Source organism: Populus euphratica, unplaced genomic scaffold, assembly GCF_000495115.2.
Source record: "Populus euphratica unplaced genomic scaffold, PopEup_1.0 scaffold68.1, whole genome shotgun sequence".
In the NCBI taxonomy this organism is placed as follows: domain Eukaryota; kingdom Viridiplantae; phylum Streptophyta; class Magnoliopsida; order Malpighiales; family Salicaceae; genus Populus; species Populus euphratica.
Genome location: NW_011499901.1, coordinates 453,995 through 480,913, shown reverse-complemented (window position 1 = coordinate 480,913; position 26,919 = coordinate 453,995). Strand labels below are relative to the sequence as shown.

The 26,919-nt window shown below is 36.8% G+C and overlaps 3 protein-coding genes, 1 long non-coding RNA gene and 1 pseudogene across 5 annotated transcripts in view; 4 read left to right on the top strand and 1 right to left on the bottom strand.

Annotated features, from left to right (window-relative positions):
* Window positions 1–1,092: 1,092 nt before the first annotated feature.
* Window positions 1,093–8,717, top strand: LOC105132834 (epidermal growth factor receptor substrate 15-like 1). Its single transcript, XM_011036550.1, is given in 13 exon segments — window positions 1,093–1,528; window positions 1,772–3,131; window positions 3,563–3,775; window positions 3,870–4,084; window positions 4,470–4,544; window positions 5,137–5,208; window positions 5,297–5,395; window positions 6,041–6,112; window positions 6,184–6,298; window positions 6,753–6,821; window positions 6,986–7,274; window positions 7,383–7,467; window positions 8,053–8,717. Coding segments are annotated over 13 exon segments (3,213 nt in total). The 5' UTR covers window positions 1,093–1,393; the 3' UTR covers window positions 8,467–8,717.
* Window positions 8,635–21,692, bottom strand: LOC105132836 (uncharacterized). The gene is made up of 3 exons (XR_843649.1): window positions 21,608–21,692; window positions 15,226–15,228; window positions 8,635–8,813 (listed from the first exon to the last, which is right to left on the bottom strand). It is a non-coding gene; the product is annotated as an uncharacterized LOC105132836 (long non-coding RNA).
* LOC105132835 (probable leucine-rich repeat receptor-like protein kinase At1g35710) lies at window positions 12,693–15,903 on the top strand (annotated as a pseudogene).
* The window catches only part of LOC105132838 (probable LRR receptor-like serine/threonine-protein kinase At4g08850), a 19,132-nt gene continuing 5,785 nt past the window's right edge, over window positions 13,573–26,919 (top strand). The window contains exon 1 of the mRNA XM_011036555.1: window positions 13,573–13,639. Coding sequence (XP_011034857.1) covers window positions 13,617–13,639 — 23 coding nt within the window. The 5' untranslated portion in view covers window positions 13,573–13,616. The remainder of the gene's footprint in view (window positions 13,640–26,919) is intronic.
* LOC105132837 (epidermal growth factor receptor substrate 15-like 1) lies at window positions 18,746–26,393 on the top strand. Of its 2 annotated transcripts, none has more exons than XM_011036552.1 (13): window positions 18,746–19,175; window positions 19,419–20,778; window positions 21,210–21,422; window positions 21,517–21,731; window positions 22,117–22,191; window positions 22,784–22,855; window positions 22,944–23,042; window positions 23,688–23,759; window positions 23,831–23,945; window positions 24,400–24,468; window positions 24,633–24,921; window positions 25,033–25,114; window positions 25,697–26,393. In XM_011036552.1, the coding sequence occupies exons 1-13, from the start codon at window positions 19,041–19,043 to the stop codon at window positions 26,111–26,113; spliced, it is 3,213 nt and encodes a 1,070-aa protein (XP_011034854.1). In that variant the 5' UTR covers window positions 18,746–19,040; the 3' UTR covers window positions 26,114–26,393. The 2 variants fall into 2 exon arrangements, with proteins under 2 accessions (XP_011034854.1, XP_011034853.1); XM_011036551.1 differs by having other exon boundaries at window positions 18,747–19,175; window positions 25,030–25,114.

Sequence of the window (26,919 nt, the reverse complement as noted above, 5' to 3'; positions counted from 1 at the left end):
CCATAACAACCTTGACTAGATAAAAATTATTTTGCACTTGAGATCGTGGCCCAGGGGTTTACAATATATTCTGTTTGGTGTGAAATGCTGTTCTTCCCTTTTATTTAAATTTACACTATATCATTTCTGTTTTGTTTTTAATTTCAATTACTAAATCGTAAAGAGTTGCCAAACGTTTGGTGATAAAAAGAAGAAGAAAGAAAGACAAGTAAAATAATTGTTCTACAAGACAATAGCTAACTTCGTACAGATGGTAATTTTAAAGAAAAAGAAAAACAGGCAGACATTTTTTTTTTAAATTATCTTTAAATACAATAACTAAATTAGGAAATTCTGAGGTGAGGGATCCAAAATTTACTTAATTAATTATAATTATACGTGGTTACAGTTATTTTTTAAAATATTTTTTATTGAAAAATATATTAAAATATTTTTTTATTTTTTAAATTTATTTTTAATATTAACATATCATATGAAAATATCTAAAAAAATTATTTTAAAATAAAAAAATTAAAATAATTTCTTAAAAGTAGAAACAAAAACTATCTAATAAATTTAAAAATGCCTACTATCATGGCAACAAGTCTTTTTAATTTTTTTTTTCCCAATGATATATAGCTAGTATGTTAATCGAAACCAGGGATATGTTTAACCAATACAAATAAAACTTAAAAGTGTTTTTTTTTTAAATAATGTCTTCTAAAGTTATTTTTGATAATTTTAAAATTTTTTATATTAAAAATATTTTAAAACACATGAAACACATTAACTCGATAATTTTATTTTTAAAACTTTAAAAAACACATGGATTATAATAATGGACAATGTTTAAATCCCTTTTTAAGTGATTTTAAAGAAGTATTCCCGTATTATTTTAAAGCATTCAAATGAATTAATAAATTCTCGTAACTAATAATATTCCTAAAGTTTAAACTCATACTATCAAGCATTTCCTCCTAAATCATTATATCATCCTCTTAAGATTACAATCACGAGTCACCCGACTCGAAAACCAGAATTGGGTTAAATTGAAAATATCAAGCCTCGATAACGGTACATTTTTAATTTTAACAAGGAAACTGAGGCTAAATCATAAATTCAAGCAAATATTTTTTTTTAACACCAAACACGAACAGCTGAAATCACAGTCTCCTTTTGCTTTCCTGTCGATCTGGGGAATTTTTTTTGCAAAAAAGATCTCCTTTTCCTTTTAATTAATTAAACCCCCCAAATCCGAACTCGAATAAAATCCCAAACATTTTTCCAGCTCGATCTAACCACCAAAATTCCAATTACCTTCGATCCCACAAAATCAATTTCTCTGATTTTTAATTTTCCTCATCGAATTCAATTCAAATTCATGTGATCTTCTAAATCCGAGGAGGCAGTAGAAATGGCGGTGCCAAACATGGATCAATTCGAAGCGTACTTTAAGAGAGCTGATTTAGATGGGGATGGAAGAATCAGTGGAGCTGAAGCTGTCTCTTTCTTTCAAGGATCCAATTTGCCCAAATAAGTCCTTGCTCAGGTCACCCCTTTCTCCTTTCTATACTCTGTTGAATCGACGTCTTGATTCAAATTAGGTCAAAATTATAGTTAAATAGATGCTTGATGGTGAAAAAGTCGATTTTGTTAATCAATTTGAAAATAATTGAAATCTAGGATTCGATTAAATTAGGTCAAAACTGTTTGTTTATTTTCCTTTTGGAATATTAGATGCGAGGATTTGTGAGATTTAACTCGAGATATTTTTTTTTTAATGTGGATGCAGATATGGATGCATGCTGATCAGAGTCGAACTGGCTTCCTTGGCCGGCCGGAGTTTTTTAATGCTTTAAGACTTGTAACTGTTGCTCAGAGTAAGCGAGATTTGACACCGGACATTGTCAAGGCAGCATTATATGGACCGGCTGCAGCAAAAATCCCCCCACCGCAAATTAATCTTCAAGCCACAGCTGCTGCGCCACAAATGGCGGCGGCTTCACCTGTGCCGCAGATGGGTTCTGCTGCCCCAACAACATCTCAAGGTTTTGGCTTTAGAGGACCAGGAGTTCCAACGGCTGCGCCTCAAATGGTTGCTTCATCTGCCACGCAGATGGGTGCTGTTGCTCCGACAGCATCTCAAGGTTTTGGCTTTAGAGGACCAGGAGTTCCAAATGCTACTATGAACCAACAGTACTTTCCTCGGCATGGTCAAACTATGAGACCACTTCAGGGTGTCCCTCCAGGAACTGCTTCCCGTCCACCTCAGGGTATGCCCGCCAGTAGTCTGGGGGGTCCATCGTCAGTGATGCTTACTGGAACTGCTTCCCGACCTCCTCAGGGTATGCCTTCCAGTAGTCTGGGGGGTCCATCATCCATAATGCCTACTGGAACCACCCCCCGTCCACCTCATTTCATGCCTGGTGGTTCTGCTGGTCCAACTCCCAGTGTCTCAAACCCGAACATATCAAGTGATTGGCTTGGTGGAAGGACTGGTGGAGCTCCAACTAGCCCTGGAGGGGTCCAGCCATCTATACCCACCATTACTTCCCAGCCGCGACCTCCAAGCTCAGTTTCCTCCCAGCCCATTGCTAATGATTCTAAAGTTGTTTCTGGAAATGGGTTCGCCTCTGATTCGTTTTTCGGTGGTGATGTGTTTTCTGCAACCTCTACTGCAACAAAACAAGAACCCCCTCTGCCTACTTCTTCAGCTACCAGTGGCACACAAGCTCCCATTAAGTCCGGCTCACTTGATTCACTGTTGAAAGCTGTTAACAACCCAACCTCATCTTCCATTGTCTCGGGTTCTAGTGATGCCCAAGCCCGAGGTCCAGTTAAGTCCAGCTCACTTGATTCACTTCAGAGTGCTTTTGCTATGCAACCTCTGGGTGGTCAGCCTGAGCGAACCCAATCATTACCGAGCCCAGTCCCACAAGTTTCAGCTTCAAATTCTGCCTCACTTGTGTCACCTGGCATTTCAGTTGGAGTTGGAAAATCTTCTGATAGCACACAGCTTTCATGGCCAAAGATGAAACCAACAGACATTCAGAAGTATAATAAAGTTTTTATGGAAGTAGATACTGACAGAGATGGAAGAATCACTGGTGAGCAGGCACGGAATCTTTTTTTGAGCTGGAGGCTACCAAGAGGTAATGGATTTTCATTTTTCCGCATGGCTATGGATTCTCCGTGGATTAAGCATTATAGAATGTTCATGGCAAATTAACCATATTGTGTGGGTTCCTTCTGATGGGGGGAGTCAAATTTCTAATTGGACGTTAATTTTGGATTTGGTTTTTGTAGATGTTATAATTTGATGTAGGTTTTTAGACTGTATTGTTTGATCTTGGATATGATGTGATGAATCTCCGTTGTTGTATGTGTAATGCTTTATAAGCTATTGCCTGGTTGCCTTGTCTGATATTATTTTGGGATGATGGTTTCTCTAGACTGTAAATTGATTTTGGATATGATTGAGATAAATCTTCTATGGTATTCGTGTGTTGCTGCATAAAAAGCGCAGATCTCCTTTTCTTTTCTGATTGCTTATGCTTATTAAGTCCTTATTTGCCTTTTGCAGAGATTTTAAAGCAGGTCTGGGATTTATCTGATCAGGATAGTGATAGCATGCTTTCTTTGAGGGAATTCTGCTTTGCCCTTTATTTGATGGAGCGGTACAGGGAAGGCCATCCTCTTCCAGCAGCTCTTCCAAGTAACATTATGTACGACGAGACCTTGTTGTCCATGACAGGTCAACCCAAAGTTGCTTATGGAAGTGCTGCTTGGGGTCCTGGTATGGATTACAATTTCTTTGAAAGGTCTTTTATTTCTTATTCTTTCCTTTCTAGCTGATGAAATTTTCTTGACATTCCCATCCTCATAATTAGGTTTTGGACAGCAGCCTACACGATCCATGGCCCCTGTCCCTGGCATGAGGCCACCTGTTCCAGTAACTGCCTCCCAGCCTGATGCTGTCATGGTAAACAATCAACACAAATCAGGAGCTCCAGTGTTGGAGGATTCCTTTTTGAATCAACATGATGGCGGAGAGCAGAGTTCGGCAAACTCAATGATTCAAGATGGAACAGCCTCAGAGAAAAAGGCACCATTCTCTGCCCTTGTGGCTTGCATGCCAAACTACAGTTGAATTGGATATTTTAATTCTTTTGACTTTTGGTTGAACTTTTTGAACTTCCCTAACCATAGCAAAATGAATTTCTATCTTAATCTGAACAGTAACAGTTGGATGTCAAGAGCAAAAAAGAATTGCTACCTTCATTTGGTCCAGAAAAATGAATTTCCATTGCTTTTAATCCAATTTGCTAATTGTCTGGTCATGGTTTTTCATCTGATTCCAACTGTTTTGTTATCATATTTTTTTTCTCCAATTTTATTTTGCTCGCCATATCTTTCTTTGTACTTAAGGAGACATGTATAGTCTTGAAAGTCATTCCTGAAGTTCAATGAATATGTTATATTTGGTGCAGAGTGATGAAACAGAGAAGATGATTTTGGACTCCAAAGAAAAGATTGAGTTTTACCGTTCTAAAATGCAGGATCTTGTGAGTAGCTGCTTTTGTCTATCCCCTCCCCACCCATCCCTCCTTTTTTTTTCTCGGTTTTCTTTTCATTGATACCCAACTGTTTTGCCAATATTTGATGCATGAAAATCAAATATGCACATGAAGTCCCGAGTCTTAAGAAAAGGGTGGTTTCAGACATGGCCTGATGCTTGTTTGCCTTATATGTGGTGTTTGGTGATACTATAATGTGGTGGTTTGAATGTCAGTCAACAAGATCTGGGTTAAATATCAACAAGAATCTGGTGCTGCTTGTTTGTTTTGATGACCATTTAAGATCATTTATCATTGGAAGATGTAGAGTAATGACAGATGTAGTTCAAATAGATGCTTTTTGTGGAAAAATTGTGTCTTCTATGAATGTTATTCATTAGGATATTTCTGTTCATGTTATTTTCTTCCCCTTGATCATCAACTAGGCATATTAATATATCTACCGTGCAGTAATTCTGTTGATTAAGAGACCCTTAGTATTCAATCAGTATGTCAACCTTTATGAACAGTATAACATCCTAATGGATTTGTTCTTAACTCACCTTTCTCATTTTTTGTCTTTATTTTGTGTGTATATCAGGTTCTGTATAAAAGCAGATGTGATAATAGGCTAAATGAAATCACAGAAAGGGCTTTGGCAGATAAACGTGAGGTATGCTCTGCAATATAAAGAATTTGGTGTCTATTATTTATAATAATTGGACTTCTATGGGGTTTTATGTCAACAAATTACATAACAGGCAGAGTTGCTGGGTAAGAAATATGAAGAGAAGTACAAGCAAGTTGCAGAAGTGGCATCTAAATTGACAATTGAAGAGGCAACTTTTCGTGACATTCAGGTAAGAACTGTACTTCTCTAGTGTAGTGATGAGTCGGGTGATTTCCCAGTCTGCAAGCCTTTTGGAATGTCCAAACTTCACTGACAAGTCCTCACTCGTCTCTCTTCATATACATGGAAATGAATAGTTCTACAAACAGCACATACACGCATGTATACATGAGTAGCTGAGCTGATTTCATCAAAGCTAATTTTAAATAAGCGGATGCCAACTCTTTCTGCCTCATTACTTAACCAAAGTGGACAGTCCATGATTTCCTATTTTAACATGGATTCTCATTCTTTTCTTCCATGAATTTTTTTCCTATGAGATGCATCATGGTTCCAAGTCCTCGACTTGTGTTTATAGCATGTTTTAGCATATAAGTGTATAATAATGGTAATGTTAACAAAGCAAAATTTCTTTCCTCTCTGTCTCAACAATGGCCTTTCCTTGTCTTTTTATTTAACATGCTTAGATTTTAGACAAAAAGTTTTTCCTGGATGTGAGAAGTAAAAAACACATGCATTGTGCTTATTTAATTGGTGGCATTTAGTTTGTAACTGCTTACCATTTGAAATCATGGAGCTTGTCTGGTCTTATAATAGTAAAATGCTAACATATGAAATTATATCCCTTGATAAATTTCTTCTTTATAACATTTAGGAGAGAAAGCTGGAGTTGCGTCAGGCAATAACTAACATGGAACAAGGTGGCAGCGTGGATGGTATTCTTCAGGTAAATAGTAACAATTTAACTGTGGCAAGTCATTGGAGATTTTATCCAACACTCATCCTTTGGTGTGATAGGTTCGTGCTGATCGTATACAATCAGACCTTGATGAGCTATTGAAGGTTTTAACTGAACGCTGCAAGAAACATGGACTGGATGTTAAGTCAACTGCCGTGATTGAGCTTCCTTTTGGTACTCTCAATCCTCTCTATTTTGTGCCAGAGTGTGTGCCTTGCTTCGGAGTTCTTAAAATAGCAGTTGTGCTTTATTTTACATTTGAGCAAGCCCTTCACAGCTCAAAGAAAAGGATCTGCTGCTTGATGTGTATTTTTTAATAAGCTAAAGTAGTGTGACACATTCTTAGATAATGTAATAACTGATGCTCCTTGAATTTGATTCCTTAATAAAAGGATGTTTGAATCCAATTCACTGACAGAATTGAATATTATTCAATTAGCAAAATTCAATTCAATTAACAAGATAAATGATGCGCTTTTATGATTTGCAGCACATTCTGGAATTCTTTTGGTTTATTGTTCAGTGTGTGGAATATTTTGTTTGAATTTGATTAATTCCATTAACTCCTGAATGAATTAATATATGTTATGGTTCCCGTCATAATTGATTTGCATTTGTGATTCTCAAGGCTGGCAACCAGGAATTCAAGAGGGTGCTGCTACTTGGGATGAAGATTGGGATAAGTTTGAAGATGAAGGTATGCTCTCTACCTACCCTACATTGAACTATTTATCACACCTCATGCTTCCTTTTGCCTTTCCAATCTCCAATAAATGCCATGAATTGAGTGGATTTTTCTCAAGAATATTGCACAAATATTAGTTCGAATTTATCCATGCAACATATCATTTCCACTTTCAGGGTTTTCCAATGAGCTCACTGTTGATGTGAAAAGTGCTCCTGGTCAAAAGGAGAGAGCACCTGCGGATGGTAGTTTAACCCCTGATTCATTGTCAAATGGAGATGGGAGGTCTGGAATTTTTACTGGAGAACATGTGCTTGAGAGTGAATCTGGATATTTCCACAGTGAAGATGAAAGTGCAAGAAGCCCTCAAGGCAGTCCAGCTGGAAGGGCTGCTTCAGAAAGTCCATCTCAAGACTTTGCTGATGTTTTTGCCAAGAATACTGAAGCAGATATAGATACCCATAGGTACAGCAATCAATTTGTTTCCATGCCTTTTACCTACATGCCTCCTTCTTTAGTGCTGATTGTTGGCCTACTTCATGATGACAATGAACTTTATATTTTTGGCAATAGAAGTTTTGATGAATCAACTTGGGGTGCCTTTGACACAAATGATGATGTGGACTCAGTCTGGGGATTTAACCCTGCAGGCAACAAGGTGAGTCCAATATTCCTGAAGCGCTCTTTTATTCTACTGCAATTGAGCATGGATACATGTTGGATATTCAATTGTAGCTTGCTGAAGCACATTCTATGCTGTTATCACTTTATAGATCACTTCATTAAGGAATTGCACCTGATATACTGATTTAACCCTCACATCATGATTGCTGGAATGCTTTTACAAATGTAGGCATATTCTTGTTATTACCATCATATTTGCACATACCTTGGGCCATGCATCTGTCCTTAGGTTTCCATGTTTTTGTACATAGGAACTCTGGTCGAAGTGAAACTATTGGCAAGTCTTGTGAAATATACCTGTGTGCAGTTCTCAGGTTTTATCATCCAATGAGATATCCAGATGCATATCCATTGTCGATACAGTGAGTTGAACTTTGTGAGAGAAGCCATGTGCTATTAGAGCGCTTAAACAATGCTAAAGATACAAATTATTTTGATTAAAATTATTTTATGGATTGGTGTTGCTGCTATGATGGGTGTTGCAGTGATCGATCAAATAATAAAAGTCTGAGATATCTCTTCACGTTGCCCTCAATTATTTGGTTGTGTCATCTAGCAGGACTCTTCTGAGAACGAGAGAGATTTCTTTGGATCTGATGATTTTGGTCTAAAGCCAATCAGAACAGAATCCACACCAACAACGAATACTTTCCAGAAAAAGAGTATATTTTTTGAAGAATCTGTTGCAGGTTCCCCAATGTCAAGATTTGGCAACTCTCCAAGGTTCAGCGAAGCAGGGGACCATTTTGACAATTACTCGAGATTTGATTCCTTCAGCATGAATGAAGGAGGCTTTTCACCACGAGAAAAGCTTACAAGGTTCGACTCCATAAACAGTTCCAAAGATTTTGGCCACAGTCGTGCATTCTCTTCATTTGATGATGGAGATCCATTTGGCTCCAGTGCCCCCTTTAAGGTTTCATCTGAAGATCAAACTCCCAAAAAGAGTTCTGGCAATTGGAGTTCTTTCTAGCAGCAATCTGGTTTTCCCCTCCCTTCCTCTCTCTCCGTTTTTTTTTTTTTTTTACGGTTGCCAATTTTTGTATGTGCTGTATAGATTGTGTTGAAATGCTGCATTGTTGTAAAGTTATTCATCATGGCCTTGCTTCATTTTTATTTTGCTGAGGTAAAAAAACTTTTGTTTGGGGGGCATCCAGATCGAAGATAGAATGCTTGTTCTTTTGAGTGGCAAATTCTTGAGACCAATAAAAACTGAGTAGTTTGAGAAAACAATGCTCTTGGCATCCCATCAACTCACATTGCTCAAAATGCATTTTATTTGAAGTTGCCTGCTTCACTATGACTGTTGGCATTCCCTTTCTTCATTTTTCAATTTTTGGTGCTACGAGTTGTTTAACAATGTAAGCTAGGCAGTAAACACCGTTTTTGGAGGCGCGTGACCTTCCTTAAGGGTTTTGACCACGCGCTTCCTTGGATATTTCTATTATCCAGATGAGCTCGGCTACTAGGCTGTGTCTGAATGAGATTATGGGCTTGTTAGCTGGGCCTTTTCCATATTGGCAAGTTGTGGACTCCTATTGGGTTTTGCATGTTGGATTTGGTTCCGATTTGATTTTTTTCGGTGAATCTATTTTTATCTACAACGTAGTAAGTAAATAGCTATTCCCGGAATAATAAAGGAATGTTGAAGTTGTTTCGGCTTTTCCCGGGGAAAAGAAAAAAGATCATTCCTTCTGTATTTTGGAATGCTATATATAGGCATGGTGCTCGTATTGTTTGTTTTCTTCACTAGAGTTTACTGCCCGACATCATTCCTGCTTCTTTATTTTTTTATTCCCCGAAGAAGTTTATATATGGGCATGGTGCTCATCAAATGCAATAGATTTTGGAAATTTAAACAAAAGTATTTTCTGATATTACTAGAGGACAACGGTGCTTGTGCTGGAGTTTTTACTGCCCCATCTATCAAATTGCAGTGGTCATTTGCAAAGAAAAGTCACTAAAAAGAGCATCATCAATATTCCAAGAAAGATGGTCCTTCCAAAATCATCGAGTTAATGGACCACATACCGACACTGACATTATTTGTGCTTTCTTATGGAATCACACTATTGCCGCTCCCAACACGGCAAGGTGACTCAGGTGGTGTTTTTGTTGTGGTAGCTGGAGGTGGAGGAGTGAGGGAGGTTGGTGTGATGGATATGGAGTTATCAGTACTACTAGTGGTGCTCTCATCCACGCAGCTTCCATCCATTTCTTTTTTGTTGTTGTAGTAAAGAGAGAGGAGCAAGAGAGACAGAGACAGAGAGGGATGAGGTGTTTTTGTTGACTAGAACTAGAGGTATGATTCGGGTTGTGCACGAGGATTTGAGAATATATATAGATAGAGGGTAGCTGTGTTGGGTAAAGTTTTGGGATTTTAATTTTAATTTTTGATTTTATGAGTTAAATTAAGAAATACGGGGTGGGGTGTACTGTGTAGTCTTGGGGAGAGACGGGGACGTGGGTGAGGTGGTCCTATACGTGTGTGGAGGGTTGTATATGGAGGTAGGGTGGGGCCTCCTTCTTATTACCAAAGGCATGCTGGATATTTTTCCAGGACATTAAACCGAAACACTGTTCAGTCTCGACTCAACTACTTCAAGGAAAGTCTGCCCGTTGCATGCTCTTGGAAGCAATTGGATTATCTACTCTATTTATGAAACAAAGGCCCTACAAGACGTGGAATGAGTCCATGAAAAAGCCATGCAATTAATTCATTCATAAATTTCGCAGGCAAGCATTAGACGCAAACATGGCCTAGAAGACGCGAGCAATTATTTTCTACACGGTCTCTTTCCATGGAAGGATGGATTGACTGCCTGGCCTTCTTAGTTTTCAAATGCCACTGTTCGTGATTAGAATGCCTGTTCTTTTGAGTGACAGATTGTTGAGACCGATAAAAACAAACTGAGAAGTACGAGAAAACAATGGTGGTAAAATTTCATGCTCTCATTTTCACCCATCAACTCACATTGTTCAAGTTCCATTTTATTTGACGCTGCTTCACCATGACAGTTGCCAGTTGGCATTGCATTTCTTCAGTTCTTAATTTTTGGTGCTATGAATTGCTTAACAGTCTAAGCTAGACAATAAACACCGGTTTTGAACTTTCTCTACACCACAACTACATCAGTCTTTCAAGATTACAGGTTCGATCCCTTCAGAAATTGGGAATTCGAAGAATTTGTATGGACTTTCTCTACATCACTTGTTCGATTCCTTTTTCATTAGACAATTTAAAAAACTTAGCATTTCTATATCTCTCTTATAACCAAATCAACGGATCCATCCTTTTGAAAATATGGAACTTGACAAATTTGAAAGCATTAGATCTCAGTTCAAACAATATCAATGGTTACATTCATACCACAGTAGGCAGTTTAACCCAAGGTTTTTAATTCCGCTTTGGTTGACATTTTGTTTTTTTTATTGGAATGACATGTTTCGTTTTCAAAGCATTTTAATATGCCGGAGTTATACTGTTTATATATGTATAATTTAAAATATTAATTCAACAAACATAGTTTCAATTTATATTTAAAGATAAACTAATTTAAAATTATGTTTTTAAAATTTTAAACACAAATAAAAAAAATAAGAATTGAATAAATATGACCTGATTAACTAAATGGGTTTGAAGACAGTCTGGACGATTGGTAAAAATATAGTTTGATTAAAAAAAATTCAAGACTTCATAATTTTTCTTAAAAAATATTGAGACGAGAACATATTGGATCGATTCATGTTATTATTTTAAATTCGTAATCCAGATAATGAGATCATGATAACCCTAAATAAAACAAACTAAAATAAGTTATGAATCTAAATTACAAACAAATTCATTATTGAAGGGTGAAATTAGTAAATTCAATTTAAAAAAAAGACAATAAAATAACCTTTTTGAACAAAATTATGAACTTGAACAAAATTATAAAAATATCATCTGTAGTCTTGTAAGACCTTTTTAAACTCTCATTGCTCTAAAAGTTTAACCTATGATGAAATAATATGCAAAGAGACTCCTTATAAAATTTTAATCCGATCTATCAGTTGGATTAAAAGATATAAGTGATACCGTAAAACTAAAAAATTCTTTTTTAAAAAATAAAAATAAAAAAAATACTATTTAGCTTGAACGGAACCAGAATGTTCCAGCCAAAATGAAATTAAAACATTCTGGTTGGGATTTTCAAAACAAGCCAAGATTCTGATTGAGATGAAATTTATTTTAGTTTATTTTGTTTTTAAAACTGAAACAAGAATACCGGGCATTCCGGACAGAATATAATAAAATTAATAACCTTGCTATAACCATTTTGAGATATCTAAAGCCTTATTCCAATCAAATCAACGGATCCATCCCTTTGGAAATATGGAAGTTGGCAAATTTGGAAGCCATAGATCCCGATTCAAACAATATCAGCAGTTTAACCATTTTGAGATATCTTAACCTTTCTTCCAATCAAATCAACGGATCCATCCTTTATGAAATAGGGAACATGGAAAATTTGAAAACATTAGATCTCAGTTCAAATAATGTCCATGGTTCGGTTCCTACTATGATGTGCAATTTGAAAGCTTTATGTCTATATGGGTTTTTCATGGACTCATTCCACATCTTGTAGGGCCTTGTTTCATAAATAGACTTTAGATAATCCGGTTGCTTCCAAGAGCATGCAATGGGCAAACTTTCCTTGAAGTAGTTTGAGTCAAGATTGCCGATTGACCTTGCACGTCAATATAGACTAATAATCAGCTTGTCCTAGCCTACAAGTTGAGTCCAACCTAACCAATCTACTGTTATTGTTAAAAAAATAAAAGCAATCCAATTCCCAATTCAATATATACAGAATCTATAAAAATTAAAAATATTACATTGCAGCTACGATTATCTCTGGAAAAAAGTTGAAGAAAAAAAAAGTGTAATTACATTATTTACAAATTAAAATTTAAGGACCGTTTGAAAATACAACTGAAATTGTGTTTTTTTTAAAATTAATTTTTTTATTTAATTATTTTTGTAATAAAAAAATTGAATGCTGCGGAAATGTAAAAATTAATTTTTTATATTATTAAATTGTTTTGATATGGTGATGTGAAAAATAATTTTTTTAAAATAAAAAAAATATTATTTTAATATATTTTTAAATAAAAAATATTTTAAAAAATAATTATTACAAAACTCTTAAAGGTCTCTTTCCATGAAAATCAGGGAGAATAGAATTAACTGAGTGGCCTTCTTAATTTCCGAAATCCACTATTGGTGATTTGTAAGCCTTTTTCTTAATCACAACGCGAGAAAGGTACACGTGAAAGACCAGACGATCTTGACTTGGAACGAGTCCATGGGAATGCCATGCACTTCATTAATAAACTTAGCATTATCATTGAAGGGAAGCATTAGACACAAACATGGCGTCCATTGATTATGAGCCAAGACTTCTTGCAATTTTAAGCATCTCATTTTTCTTGTCCTGTATTTTTGTATCTGTGGCTGCACTTGACTCAGCCTTGCTAGCATCAGAAGGAAAGGCTTTGGTTGAGAGTGGATGGTGGAGTGTCAACAGAAACCTCATCTCATTTCGTTGCATGTGGCTTGGCATAGTCTGTGATCGGGCTGGAAGCATCATTGAGATTTCCCCACCTCCAGAGTTCCTCAAGGTGGGAAATAAGTTTGGAAAGATGAACTTTTCTTGCTTCTCAAACCTTGTCCGTCTCCACCTGGCCAACCATGAGCTCAATGGAAGGATCCCGCCTCAAATTTCTACCCTTCCACAACTCAGATACCTCGACCTGTCCTCAAATAATCTAGCAGGTGAGTTACCGTCTTCACTTGGAAATCTCAGCCGATTAGTTGAGCTTGATTTTTCTTCCAATTATTTCACCAATTCCATCCCTCCAGAACTGGGCAATCTTAAAAATCTTGTTAATTTGAGCTTGTCTTATAACAACTTCAGCGGCCCAATCCCTTCGGCACTTTGTCATTTGGACAATCTAACGCATTTACATATGGATCACAATAGTCTCGAAGGTGCCCTCCCTAGATAAATAGGGAACATGAGAAATCTAGAGAGTTTAGACGTGAGTTATAATACACTTAATGGTCCAATCCCTCGAACAATGGGTAGTTTAGCCAAGTTGAGGTCTTTGATCTTTCTTATGAACAAAATCAATGGATCCATTCCTTCGGAAATAGGAAATTTGACGAACCTTGAAGATTTATATCTTTGCTCTAATATCCTAGTTGGTCCAATTCCTTCAACGTTGGGTCTTTTACCCAACTTGATTCATCTAGATCTTTCTGACAACCAAATCAATGGATCCATACCTTTCAAAATAAAAAATTTGACCAACCTTGAATATTTAGATCTTTCCTCTAATATCCTAGGTGGTTCAATTCCTTCAACTCTGGGCCTTTTATCCAATTTGAATTCTGTAGATCTTTCAGGCAACCAAATCGATGGACCTATCCCTTCAGAAATAGGAAAATTGACGAATCTACAATATTTACATCTAGGTGGCAACAAGATCACTGGTTTGATTCCTTTTTCATTAGGCAATTTAAGAATCTTGACAACTCTATATCTCTCTCACAACCAAATCAACGGATCCATCCCTTCATCTTTGAAGTATTGTAAGAATTTGGCCTACCTAGATTTGAGCTTCAATAATTTAAGTGAAGAGATACCCTCCGAACTATATGGCTTGTACAATTTACAAAATGTGAATTTTAGTTACAATAATTTCTCAGGCACTGTTCCCGTGGCTTTGCCATCGCCCTTTGATATTCATTTCACATGTGGGCAAAATTCATCTTTTAAAGCTACTGCATTTGAGGGCAACAAAGATTTACACCCTGATTTCTCACGTTGTTCATCTATTTACTCCCCACCTTCAAAAGACAACAGAATAATTCATTCCATCAAAATATTTCTTCCTATCACCACCATTTCACTTTGTCTCTTGTGTCTCGGATGTTGTTATCTGTCTCGGTGCGAGGCTACCCAACCTGAGGCAACTTCATCAAAGAATGGAGACTTGTTTTCCATATGGAATTATGATGGGACGATTGCATACGAAGACATCATTGCAGCGACCGAGAACTTCGACCTCAGATATTGTATCGGAACCGGTGGTTATGGGAGCGTCTACCGAGCACAACTTCCAAGTGGGAAATTAGTTGCCTTGAAGAAACTTCATCATCGAGAGGCAGAGGAGCCGGCTTTTGACAAGAGTTTCAAAAATGAGGTGGATCTGCTCACACAAATACGTCACAGGAGCATAGTAAAGCTTTATGGATTCTGTTTGCACCAGCGCTGCATGTTTCTTGTTTACGAGTACATGGAAAAGGGAAGCTTGTTTTGTGCCTTGAGAAATGATGTTGAAGCTGTGGAATTGAAGTGGATGAAAAGAGCACACGTCATCAAAGACATTGCTCACGCATTATCTTACTTGCATCATGATTGCAACCCAGCAATTGTTCATCGAGACATATCAAGCAGCAATGTTCTGTTGAATTCAGAATCCAAGTCTTTTGTTGCTGATTTTGGTGTGGCTAGACTTCTCGATCCTGGTTCGTCCAACCATACTGTACTTGCTGGTACCTATGGATACATTGCCCCAGGTCAAATATTTCTTCTTTATATACGTGTATCACTCATGTCATGCACACCAACAATAAAGCAAACTCTCTTTTACATACTACTTAATTTCATTTTTTTTTATGGACAGAGTTGGCTTATACTATGGTGGTGACAGAGAAATGTGATGTCTATAGCTTTGGAGTAGTGGCGCTAGAAACATTGATGGGAAGGCATCCAGGAGATATCCTATCATCATCTGCTCGGGCTATTACACTGAAAGAAGTCTTAGATCCTCGTTTGCCACTTCCGACAAATGAAATTGTCATACAGAATATATGTATTATGGCAACTCTGGCATTCTCTTGCTTACATTCGAATCCAAAATCTCGACCTTCCATGAAATTCGTGTCTCAAGAATTTCTATCTCCCAAGAGATCATTGGTTGGTCTTGAGATTTCTTTGCTGGAGCTGCGAGCTCTTGGCATGCACGCAAATGGAGGTGATGTCACAGTTCCTAGTCGAAAATGTGAACTTTGAGCTCACATTGAAGTTTATAATATTTCTTAATTTTGGAAGTACTTTTTTCCTTTTTAGTACACTAAATGTCTTTATAATATTTTACTGTGTATGTAATTTTAACGAAGCACACTTTTCTCGTGTACTGTAGAATCAATTAGAGCATCACTGCCTGGGTTAAATTGAAATCATCACTCATCTTACAATTAGGCAAATCCCCACTTGAAATATGCAGAAGATATTTGTTAACTCCATTTGTTCCTGCAAGCTCTTGTATATTGGATGCCCGAAAGCAGTGTTTGGATTGATTTTTTTCCGACTGATGTGCTTTGGTATTTATCATTTGGCACAGATGGGATTTTCAATCATCTTCCAAAGGAATACCACTTCAAGATTTATGTCTCATGTTTGGAACCGAAAGAAGTTAAAAGAGAGTTTTTATTGTCTCAGAGACATTTACTAACAGAAAAAATGATTTCTTCGTGTCAGCCTCTGGTTTATAAAAGAATGAAACCAGGCTTTTAAGTTGAAATTCTTTACCATGATACCACTTTTATCATCCTTATTCCCCTTCATGATATCTTTAAATGAGAGAAAGCTTGGGGTGTGTGTAACTGTCCTGATGCTCTTAGACAAGCCAGGAAAAGAAGGGTAATCCTCAGGACCAACATCTGTCATCTCTTTCTGAGGGCAAAGCCCAACCCCAGAACTTGCTTGCAGGAGCACACAACATCAGGCTCTTATTATCATATGCTTCACCACGGCACCACCCCTCCGAGCGGTGAAACAACCTCATTTTCAAAACCTTTCGTCGGTAAATTAACATGCTCACAAGTAACCTGATTAAAGATCACAGTAGGATTAAAAGGGACGAATCACCGAAACATAAAAAACCATCAATGAAATTAAGAACAATGAGATCGCTACATACTAGTAAGTCTAAGTTATTGCAGGAATGGAGAATGGGGCGATAGTAATCAAACATTACAAGGTGTTCATGGACATGATAACTGGAATTGAGTTAAATTTATGTTTTAATTTATAAAAACGTGCTTAATAATTTTTTTTTTTAAATAATGATATAATAATCAAAAGCAAAACAATGGTAAATGGCTAGTTAAGAAAAAGCTTGACGGAGCTGAACAAGATTGAAAAGAAAACAATAGTTTTTTGTTTTTAATTTTAAAAAAAGGTTTGAGATGCTCCAGAGCTAATTTATCACATAAAGAGAAAATAATTCTCAATAATAATCAAATAAATTACAAGAAAAATAAATGTTTTCTAGGCCTAATACAACTTAATTGTTTATATACTACTAGTTATAAAAATAAATTACAACTTGTTTAAATAAGTATTCAACTTATTTTTACTGAAAATAAAAATTATAAAATAACTAGAAAAAATAAAAAAAATCCAAATAAACAAGAAAAATTTAGAAAATATTGTTGACTAGGCCTATGATCCATAAATTAATGCATTAGATTGTCCATAAATCCACATTTGGTCAAAAATTTTTTGTCATTTTTTATTTTTTATTTTTCAATTTTATTCTTCAGTATTTAGTTGATTTAGAATCAGACTTCATATTTTTTTTTGTCTTACTTTCTATAATGTTATCCTGGTCTCATTACTAAGATTATAGTTTAACGAGTTAACTCGAATTGACTTAAATCTTTTTTTTTTTTTAAATTTTATTTCTAAATATTGAGATTTCATATCTTGAGTTATAAGTCAACTCAAGTTTTTTTTATCCTTTTTTTAGTTTATTTTTTTTAATTTTATCTTTCAACATTTGATTGATTTAAGATTAAGTTTTATATTTGTTTTTGCTTTCTATGAGGTTATTTCGGTCTTATTATATAAATCACGAGTTTGGCTGATTCATCTGAGTTAATTCAGTTTTTTTAATTATTTTTTTTTTCAATTTCATCCTTCAACATTAGATTGGTTGAGAGTTAAACTTCATAACTTATTTTGATTTGTTTTATATTGAGTTATCTTAGTCATATAACTCAAGTTGTTTGTTTTTTGCTTTTTTTTTTTTAATTTCATCTTTTAACATTGGTTTAATTGAAAATTGAGTTTTATATTTGATTTTGATTTGCTTTCTATGTGGTTATTTTGGTTTTATGATTTAGATTGTGAATTTAAAAAGTTGATGTAAGTTGATCTAATATGTTTTTATCTTTATGTTTTTTTCAAAAACATGCTGTCTTAATTTTTTTTAATCAAACTATATTTTTAACGGTTTTTCAAGTTGTTTTTATACTCGTTAAGTTGACTATATCATATTAAGTTAATCCCACATTTTAAATTTTTTTCAACTAAAAAACACTAGATATTTTTTTACCTTAAAAAAATTAATCTGAACATCTGACTACCAATATGTACGTTGTCTACTCTATTTGTGAAAGTAAGGGACTAAACGACGTGGGCAAACGGATCGACTAAGAATGAAATCCACAAATTAATGGCAAGAGGATCAGAATACATGTATTTGGATTATTTTCTGCTCGATCTCTTTCCACGAAGATCAGGGAGAATAGATTAACTGACTGGCCTTCTTAATTTCCAAATGATACTATTGGTGATTGGTGAACCTTTTTCTCCTACGTGGAAAAAGAAAAAAACTAGCTAGACAATCTGAAGCTATTGTCTTAGGCATTGGAATTTGGTAGAATGAAAAGTCTTGCAGTGAACGCATATGCATCATCTTTGGTTTCAAGAAGACGGTAAGAATAGAACACGTGAGAGACTGTCTTCTAAAGTTATTTTTGATAATTTTAAAATTTTTTATATTAAAAATATTTTAAAACACATGAAAAACATTAACTCAATTTTATTTTTAAAACTTTAAAAAACACATGGATTATAATAATGGACAATGTTTAAATCCCTTTTTAAGTGATTTTAAAGAAGTATTCCCGTATTATTTTAAAGCATTCAAATGAATTAATAAATTCTCGTAACTAATAATATTCCTAAAGTTTAAACTCATACTATCAAGCATTTCCTCCTAAATCATTATATCATCCTCTTAAGATTACAATCACGAGTCACCCGACTCGAAAACCAGAATTGGGTTAAATTGAAAATATCAAGCCTCGATAACGGTACATTTTTAATTTTAACAAGGAAACTGAGGCTAAATCATAAATTCAAGCAAATATTTTTTTTTAACACCAAACACGAACAGCTGAAATCACAGTCTCCTTTTGCTTTCCTGTCGATCTGGGGAATTTTTTTTGCAAAAAAGATCTCCTTTTCCTTTTAATTAATTAAACCCCCCAAATCCGAACTCGAATAAAATCCCAAACATTTTTCCAGCTCGACCAAAATTCCAATTACCTTCGATCCCACAAAATCAATTTCTCTGATTTTTAATTTTCCTCATCGAATTCAATTCAAATTCATGTGATCTTCTAAATCCGAGGAGGCAGTAGAAATGGCGGTGCCAAACATGGATCAATTCGAAGCGTACTTTAAGAGAGCTGATTTAGATGGGGATGGAAGAATCAGTGGAGCTGAAGCTGTCTCTTTCTTTCAAGGATCCAATTTGCCCAAACAAGTCCTTGCTCAGGTCACCCCTTTCTCCTTTCTATACTCTGTTGAATCGACGTCTTGATTCAAATTAGGTCAAAATTATAGTTAAATAGATGCTTGATGGTGAAAAAGTCGATTTTGTTAATCAATTTGAAAATAATTGAAATCTAGGATTCGATTAAATTAGGTCAAAACTGTTTGTTTATTTTCTTTTTGGAATATTAGATGCGAGGATTTGTGAGATTTAACTCGAGATATTTTTTTTTTAATGTGGATGCAGATATGGATGCATGCTGATCAGAGTCGAACTGGCTTCCTTGGCCGGCCGGAGTTTTTTAATGCTTTAAGACTTGTAACTGTTGCTCAGAGTAAGCGAGATTTGACACCGGACATTGTCAAGGCAGCATTATATGGACCGGCTGCAGCAAAAATCCCCCCACCGCAAATTAATCTTCAAGCCACAGCTGCTGCGCCACAAATGGTGGCGGCTTCACCTGTGCCGCAGATGGGTTCTGCTGCCCCAACAACATCTCAAGGTTTTGGCTTTAGAGGACCAGGAGTTCCAACGGCTGCGCCTCAAATGGTTGCTTCATCTGCCACGCAGATGGGTGCTGTTGCTCCGACAGCATCTCAAGGTTTTGGCTTTAGAGGACCAGGAGTTCCAAATGCTACTATGAACCAACAGTACTTTCCTCGGCATGGTCAAACTATGAGACCACTTCAGGGTGTCCCTCCAGGAACTGCTTCCCGTCCACCTCAGGGTATGCCCGCCAGTAGTCTGGGGGGTCCATCGTCAGTGATGCTTACTGGAACTGCTTCCCGACCTCCTCAGGGTATGCCTTCCAGTAGTCTGGGGGGTCCATCATCCATAATGCCTACTGGAACCACCCCCCGTCCACCTCATTTCATGCCTGGTGGTTCTGCTGGTCCAACTCCCAGTGTCTCAAACCCGAACATATCAAGTGATTGGCTTGGTGGAAGGACTGGTGGAGCTCCAACTAGCCCTGGAGGGGTCCAGCCATCTATACCCACCATTACTTCCCAGCCGCGACCTCCAAGCTCAGTTTCCTCCCAGCCCATTGCTAATGATTCTAAAGTTGTTTCTGGAAATGGGTTCGCCTCTGATTCGTTTTTCGGTGGTGATGTGTTTTCTGCAACCTCTACTGCAACAAAACAAGAACCCCCTCTGCCTACTTCTTCAGCTACCAGTGGCACACAAGCTCCCATTAAGTCCGGCTCACTTGATTCACTGTTGAAAGCTGTTAACAACCCAACCTCATCTTCCATTGTCTCGGGTTCTAGTGATGCCCAAGCCCGAGGTCCAGTTAAGTCCAGCTCACTTGATTCACTTCAGAGTGCTTTTGCTATGCAACCTCTGGGTGGTCAGCCTGAGCGAACCCAATCATTACCGAGCCCAGTCCCACAAGTTTCAGCTTCAAATTCTGCCTCACTTGTGTCACCTGGCATTTCAGTTGGAGTTGGAAAATCTTCTGATAGCACACAGCTTTCATGGCCAAAGATGAAACCAACAGACATTCAGAAGTATAATAAAGTTTTTATGGAAGTAGATACTGACAGAGATGGAAGAATCACTGGTGAGCAGGCACGGAATCTTTTTTTGAGCTGGAGGCTACCAAGAGGTAATGGATTTTCATTTTTCCGCATGGCTATGGATTCTCCGTGGATTAAGCATTATAGAATGTTCATGGCAAATTAACCATATTGTGTGGGTTCCTTCTGATGGGGGGAGTCAAATTTCTAATTGGACGTTAATTTTGGATTTGGTTTTTGTAGATGTTATAATTTGATGTAGGTTTTTAGACTGTATTGTTTGATCTTGGATATGATGTGATGAATCTCCGTTGTTGTATGTGTAATGCTTTATAAGCTATTGCCTGGTTGCCTTGTCTGATATTATTTTGGGATGATGGTTTCTCTAGACTGTAAATTGATTTTGGATATGATTGAGATAAATCTTCTATGGTATTCGTGTGTTGCTGCATAAAAAGCGCAGATCTCCTTTTCTTTTCTGATTGCTTATGCTTATTAAGTCCTTATTTGCCTTTTGCAGAGATTTTAAAGCAGGTCTGGGATTTATCTGATCAGGATAGTGATAGCATGCTTTCTTTGAGGGAATTCTGCTTTGCCCTTTATTTGATGGAGCGGTACAGGGAAGGCCATCCTCTTCCAGCAGCTCTTCCAAGTAACATTATGTACGACGAGACCTTGTTGTCCATGACAGGTCAACCCAAAGTTGCTTATGGAAGTGCTGCTTGGGGTCCTGGTATGGATTACAATTTCTTTGAAAGGTCTTTTATTTCTTATTCTTTCCTTTCTAGCTGATGAAATTTTCTTGACATTCCCATCCTCATAATTAGGTTTTGGACAGCAGCCTACACGATCCATGGCCCCTGTCCCTGGCATGAGGCCACCTGTTCCAGTAACTGCCTCCCAGCCTGATGGTGTCATGGTAAACAATCAACACAAATCAGGAGCTCCAGTGTTGGAGGATTCCTTTTTGAATCAACATGATGGCGGAGAGCAGAGTTCGGCAAACTCAATGATTCAAGATGGAACAGCCTCAGAGAAAAAGGCACCATTCTCTGCCCTTGTGGCTTGCATGCCAAACTACAGTTGAATTGGATATTTTAATTCTTTTGACTTTTGGTTGAACTTTTTGAACTTCCCTAACCATAGCAAAATGAATTTCTATCTTAATCTGAACAGTAACAGTTGGATGTCAAGAGCAAAAAAGAATTGCTACCTTCATTTGGTCCAGAAAAATGAATTTCCATTGCTTTTAATCCAATTTGCTAATTGTCTGGTCATGGTTTTTCATCTGATTCCAACTGTTTTGTTATCATATTTTTTTTCTCCAATTTTATTTTGCTCGCCATATCTTTCTTTGTACTTAAGGAGACATGTATAGTCTTGAAAGTCATTCCTGAAGTTCAATGAATATGTTATATTTGGTGCAGAGTGATGAAACAGAGAAGATGATTTTGGACTCCAAAGAAAAGATTGAGTTTTACCGTTCTAAAATGCAGGATCTTGTGAGTAGCTGCTTTTGTCTATCCCCTCCCCACCCATCCCTCCTTTTTTTTTCTCGGTTTTCTTTTCATTGATACCCAACTGTTTTGCCAATATTTGATGCATGAAAATCAAATATGCACATGAAGTCCCGAGTCTTAAGAAAAGGGTGGTTTCAGACATGGCCTGATGCTTGTTTGCCTTATATGTGGTGTTTGGTGATACTATAATGTGGTGGTTTGAATGTCAGTCAACAAGATCTGGGTTAAATATCAACAAGAATCTGGTGCTGCTTGTTTGTTTTGATGACCATTTAAGATCATTTATCATTGGAAGATGTAGAGTAATGACAGATGTAGTTCAAATAGATGCTTTTTGTGGAAAAATTGTGTCTTCTATGAATGTTATTCATTAGGATATTTCTGTTCATGTTATTTTCTTCCCCTTGATCATCAACTAGGCATATTAATATATCTACCGTGCAGTAATTCTGTTGATTAAGAGACCCTTAGTATTCAATCAGTATGTCAACCTTTATGAACAGTATAACATCCTAATGGATTTGTTCTTAACTCACCTTTCTCATTTTTTGTCTTTATTTTGTGTGTATATCAGGTTCTGTATAAAAGCAGATGTGATAATAGGCTAAATGAAATCACAGAAAGGGCTTTGGCAGATAAACGTGAGGTATGCTCTGCAATATAAAGAATTTGGTGTCTATTATTTATAATAATTGGACTTCTATGGGGTTTTATGTCAACAAATTACATAACAGGCAGAGTTGCTGGGTAAGAAATATGAAGAGAAGTACAAGCAAGTTGCAGAAGTGGCATCTAAATTGACAATTGAAGAGGCAACTTTTCGTGACATTCAGGTAAGAACTGTACTTCTCTAGTGTAGTGATGAGTCGGGTGATTTCCCAGTCTGCAAGCCTTTTGGAATGTCCAAACTTCACTGACAAGTCCTCACTCGTCTCTCTTCATATACATGGAAATGAATAGTTCTACAAACAGCACATACACGCATGTATACATGAGTAGCTGAGCTGATTTCATCAAAGCTAATTTTAAATAAGCGGATGCCAACTCTTTCTGCCTCATTACTTAACCAAAGTGGACAGTCCATGATTTCCTATTTTAACATGGATTCTCATTCTTTTCTTCCATGAATTTTTTTCCTATGAGATGCATCATGGTTCCAAGTCCTCGACTTGTGTTTATAGCATGTTTTAGCATATAAGTGTATAATAATGGTAATGTTAACAAAGCAAAATTTCTTTCCTCTCTGTCTCAACAATGGCCTTTCCTTGTCTTTTTATTTAACATGCTTAGATTTTAGACAAAAAGTTTTTCCTGGATGTGAGAAGTAAAAAACACATGCATTGTGCTTATTTAATTGGTGGCATTTAGTTTGTAACTGCTTACCATTTGAAATCATGGAGCTTGTCTGGTCTTATAATAGTAAAATGCTAACATATGAAATTATATCCCTTGATAAATTTCTTCTTTATAACATTTAGGAGAGAAAGCTGGAGTTGCGTCAGGCAATAACTAACATGGAACAAGGTGGCAGCGTGGATGGTATTCTTCAGGTAAATAGTAACAATTTAACTGTGGCAAGTCATTGGAGATTTTATCCAACACTCATCCTTTGGTGTCATAGGTTCGTGCTGATCGTATACAATCAGACCTTGATGAGCTATTGAAGGTTTTAACTGAACGCTGCAAGAAACATGGACTGGATGTTAAGTCAACTGCCGTGATTGAGCTTCCTTTTGGTACTCTCAATCCTCTCTATTTTGTGCCAGAGTGTGTGCCTTGCTTCGGAGTTCTTAAAATAGCAGTTGTGCTTTATTTTACATTTGAGCAAGCCCTTCACAGCTCAAAGAAAAGGATCTGCTGCTTGATGTGTATTTTTTAATAAGCTAAAGTAGTGTGACACATTCTTAGATAATGTAATAACTGATGCTCCTTGAATTTGATTCCTTAATAAAAGGATGTTTGAATCCAATTCACTGACAGAATTGAATATTATTCAATTAGCAAAATTCAATTCAATTAACAAGATAAATGATGTGCTTTTATGATTTGCAGCACATTCTGGAATTCTTTTGGTTTATTGTTCAGTGTGTGGAATATTTTGTTTGAATTTGATTAATTCCATTAACTCCTGAATGAATTAATATATGTTATGGTTCCCGTCATAATTGATTTGCATTTGTGATTCTCAAGGCTGGCAACCAGGAATTCAAGAGGGTGCTGCTACTTGGGATGAAGATTGGGATAAGTTTGAAGATGAAGGTATGCTCTCTACCTACCCTACATTGAACTATTTATCACACCTCATGCTTCCTTTTGCCTTTCCAATCTCCAATAAATGCCATGAATTGAGTGGATTTTTCTCAAGAATATTGCACAAATATTAGTTCGAATTTATCCATGCAACATATCATTTCCACTTTCAGGGTTTTCCAATGAGCTCACTGTTGATGTGAAAAGTGCTCCTGGTCAAAAGGAGAGAGCACCTGCGGATGGTAGTTTAACCCCTGATTCATTGTCAAATGGAGATGGGAGGTCTGGAATTTTTACTGGAGAACATGTGCTTGAGAGTGAATCTGGATATTTCCACAGTGAAGATGAAAGTGCAAGAAGCCCTCAAGGCAGTCCAGCTGGAAGGGCTGCTTCAGAAAGTCCATCTCAAGACTTTGCTGATGTTTTTGCCAAGAATACTGAAGCAGATATAGATACCCATAGGTACAGCAATCAATTTGTTTCCATGCCTTTTACCTACATGCCTCCTTCTTTAGTGCTGATTGTTGGCCTACTTCATGATGACAATGAACTTTATATTTTTGGCAATAGAAGTTTTGATGAATCAACTTGGGGTGCCTTTGACACAAATGATGATGTGGACTCAGTCTGGGGATTTAACCCTGCAGGCAACAAGGTGAGTCCAATATTCCTGAAGCGCTCTTTTATTCTACTGCAATTGGGCATGGATACATGTTGGATATTCAATTGTAGCTTGCTGAAGCACATTCTATGCTGTTATCACTTTATAGATCACTTCATTAAGGAATTGCACCTGATATACTGATTTAACCCTCACATCATGATTGCTGGAATGCTTTTACAAATGTAGGCATATTCTTGTTATTACCATCATATTTGCACATACCTTGGGCCATGCATCTGTCCTTAGGTTTCCATGTTTTTGTACATAGGCACTCTGGTCGAAGTGAAACTATTGGCAAGTCTTGTGAAATATACCTGTGTGCAGTTCTCAGGTTTTATCATCCAATGAGATATCCAGATGCATATCCATTGTCGATACAGTGAGTTGAACTTTGTGAGAGAAGCCATGTGCTATTAGAGCGCTTAAACAATGCTAAAGATACAAATTATTTTGATTAAAATTATTTTATGGATTGGTGTTGCTGCTATGATGGGTGTTGCAGTGATCGATCAAATAATAAAAGTCTGAGATATCTCTTCACGTTGCCCTCAATTATTTGGTTGTGTCATCTAGCAGGACTCTTCTGAGAACGAGAGAGATTTCTTTGGATCTGATGATTTTGGTCTAAAGCCAATCAGAACAGAATCCACACCAACAACGAATACTTTCCAGAAAAAGAGTATATTTTTTGAAGAATCTGTTGCAGGTTCCCCAATGTCAAGATTTGGCAACTCTCCAAGGTTCAGCGAAGCAGGGGACCATTTTGACAATTACTCGAGATTTGATTCCTTCAGCATGAATGAAGGAGGCTTTTCACCACGAGAAAAGCTTACAAGGTTCGACTCCATAAACAGTTCCAAAGATTTTGGCCACAGTCGTGCATTCTCTTCATTTGATGATGGAGATCCATTTGGCTCCAGTGCCCCCTTTAAGGTTTCATCTGAAGATCAAACTCCCAAAAAGAGTTCTGGCAATTGGAGTTCTTTCTAGCAGCAATCTGGTTTTCCCCTCCCTTCCTCTCTCTCCGTTTTTTTTTTTTTTTTACGGTTGCCAATTTTTGTATGTGCTGTATAGATTGTGTTGAAATGCTGCATTGTTGTAAAGTTATTCATCATGGCCTTGCTTCATTTTTATTTTGCTGAGGTAAAAAAACTTTTGTTTGGGGGGCATCCAGATCGAAGATAGAATGCTTGTTCTTTTGAGTGGCAAATTCTTGAGACCAATAAAAACTGAGTAGTTTGAGAAAACAATGCTCTTGGCATCCCATCAACTCACATTGCTCAAATTGCATTTTATTTGAAGTTGCCTGCTTCACTATGACTGTTGGCATTCCCTTTCTTCATTTTTCAATTTTTGGTGCTACGAGTTGTTTAACAATGTAAGCTAGGCAGTAAACACCGTTTTTGGAGGCGCGTGACCTTCCTTAAGGGTTTTGACCACGCGCTTCCTTGGATATTTCTATTATCCAGATGAGCTCGGCTACTAGGCTGTGTCTGAATGAGATTATGGGCTTGTTAGCTGGGCCTTTTCCATATTGGCAAGTTGTGGACTCCTATTGGGTTTTGCATGTTGGATTTGGTTCCGATTTGATTTTTTTCGGTGAATCTATTTTTATCTACAACGTAGTAAGTAAATAGCTATTCCCGGAATAATAAAGGAATGTTGAAGTTGTTTCGGCTTTTCCCGGGGAAAAGAAAAAAGATCATTCCTTCTGTATTTTGGAATGCTATATATAGGCATGGTGCTCGTATTGTTTGTTTTCTTCACTAGAGTTTACTGCCCGACATCATTCCTGC

Coding starts and splice junctions, on each gene's coding strand:
- LOC105132837 (XM_011036551.1), top strand. CDS start 19,041: ATGGCGGTGCCAAACATGGATCAATTCGAAGCGTACTTTAAGAGAGCT. Junction 21,423..21,516: donor AAGTGCTGCTTGGGGTCCTG/GTATGGATTACA, acceptor CCTCATAATTAG/GTTTTGGACAGCAGCCTACA. Junction 24,469..24,632: donor GGATAAGTTTGAAGATGAAG/GTATGCTCTCTA, acceptor TTCCACTTTCAG/GGTTTTCCAATGAGCTCACT.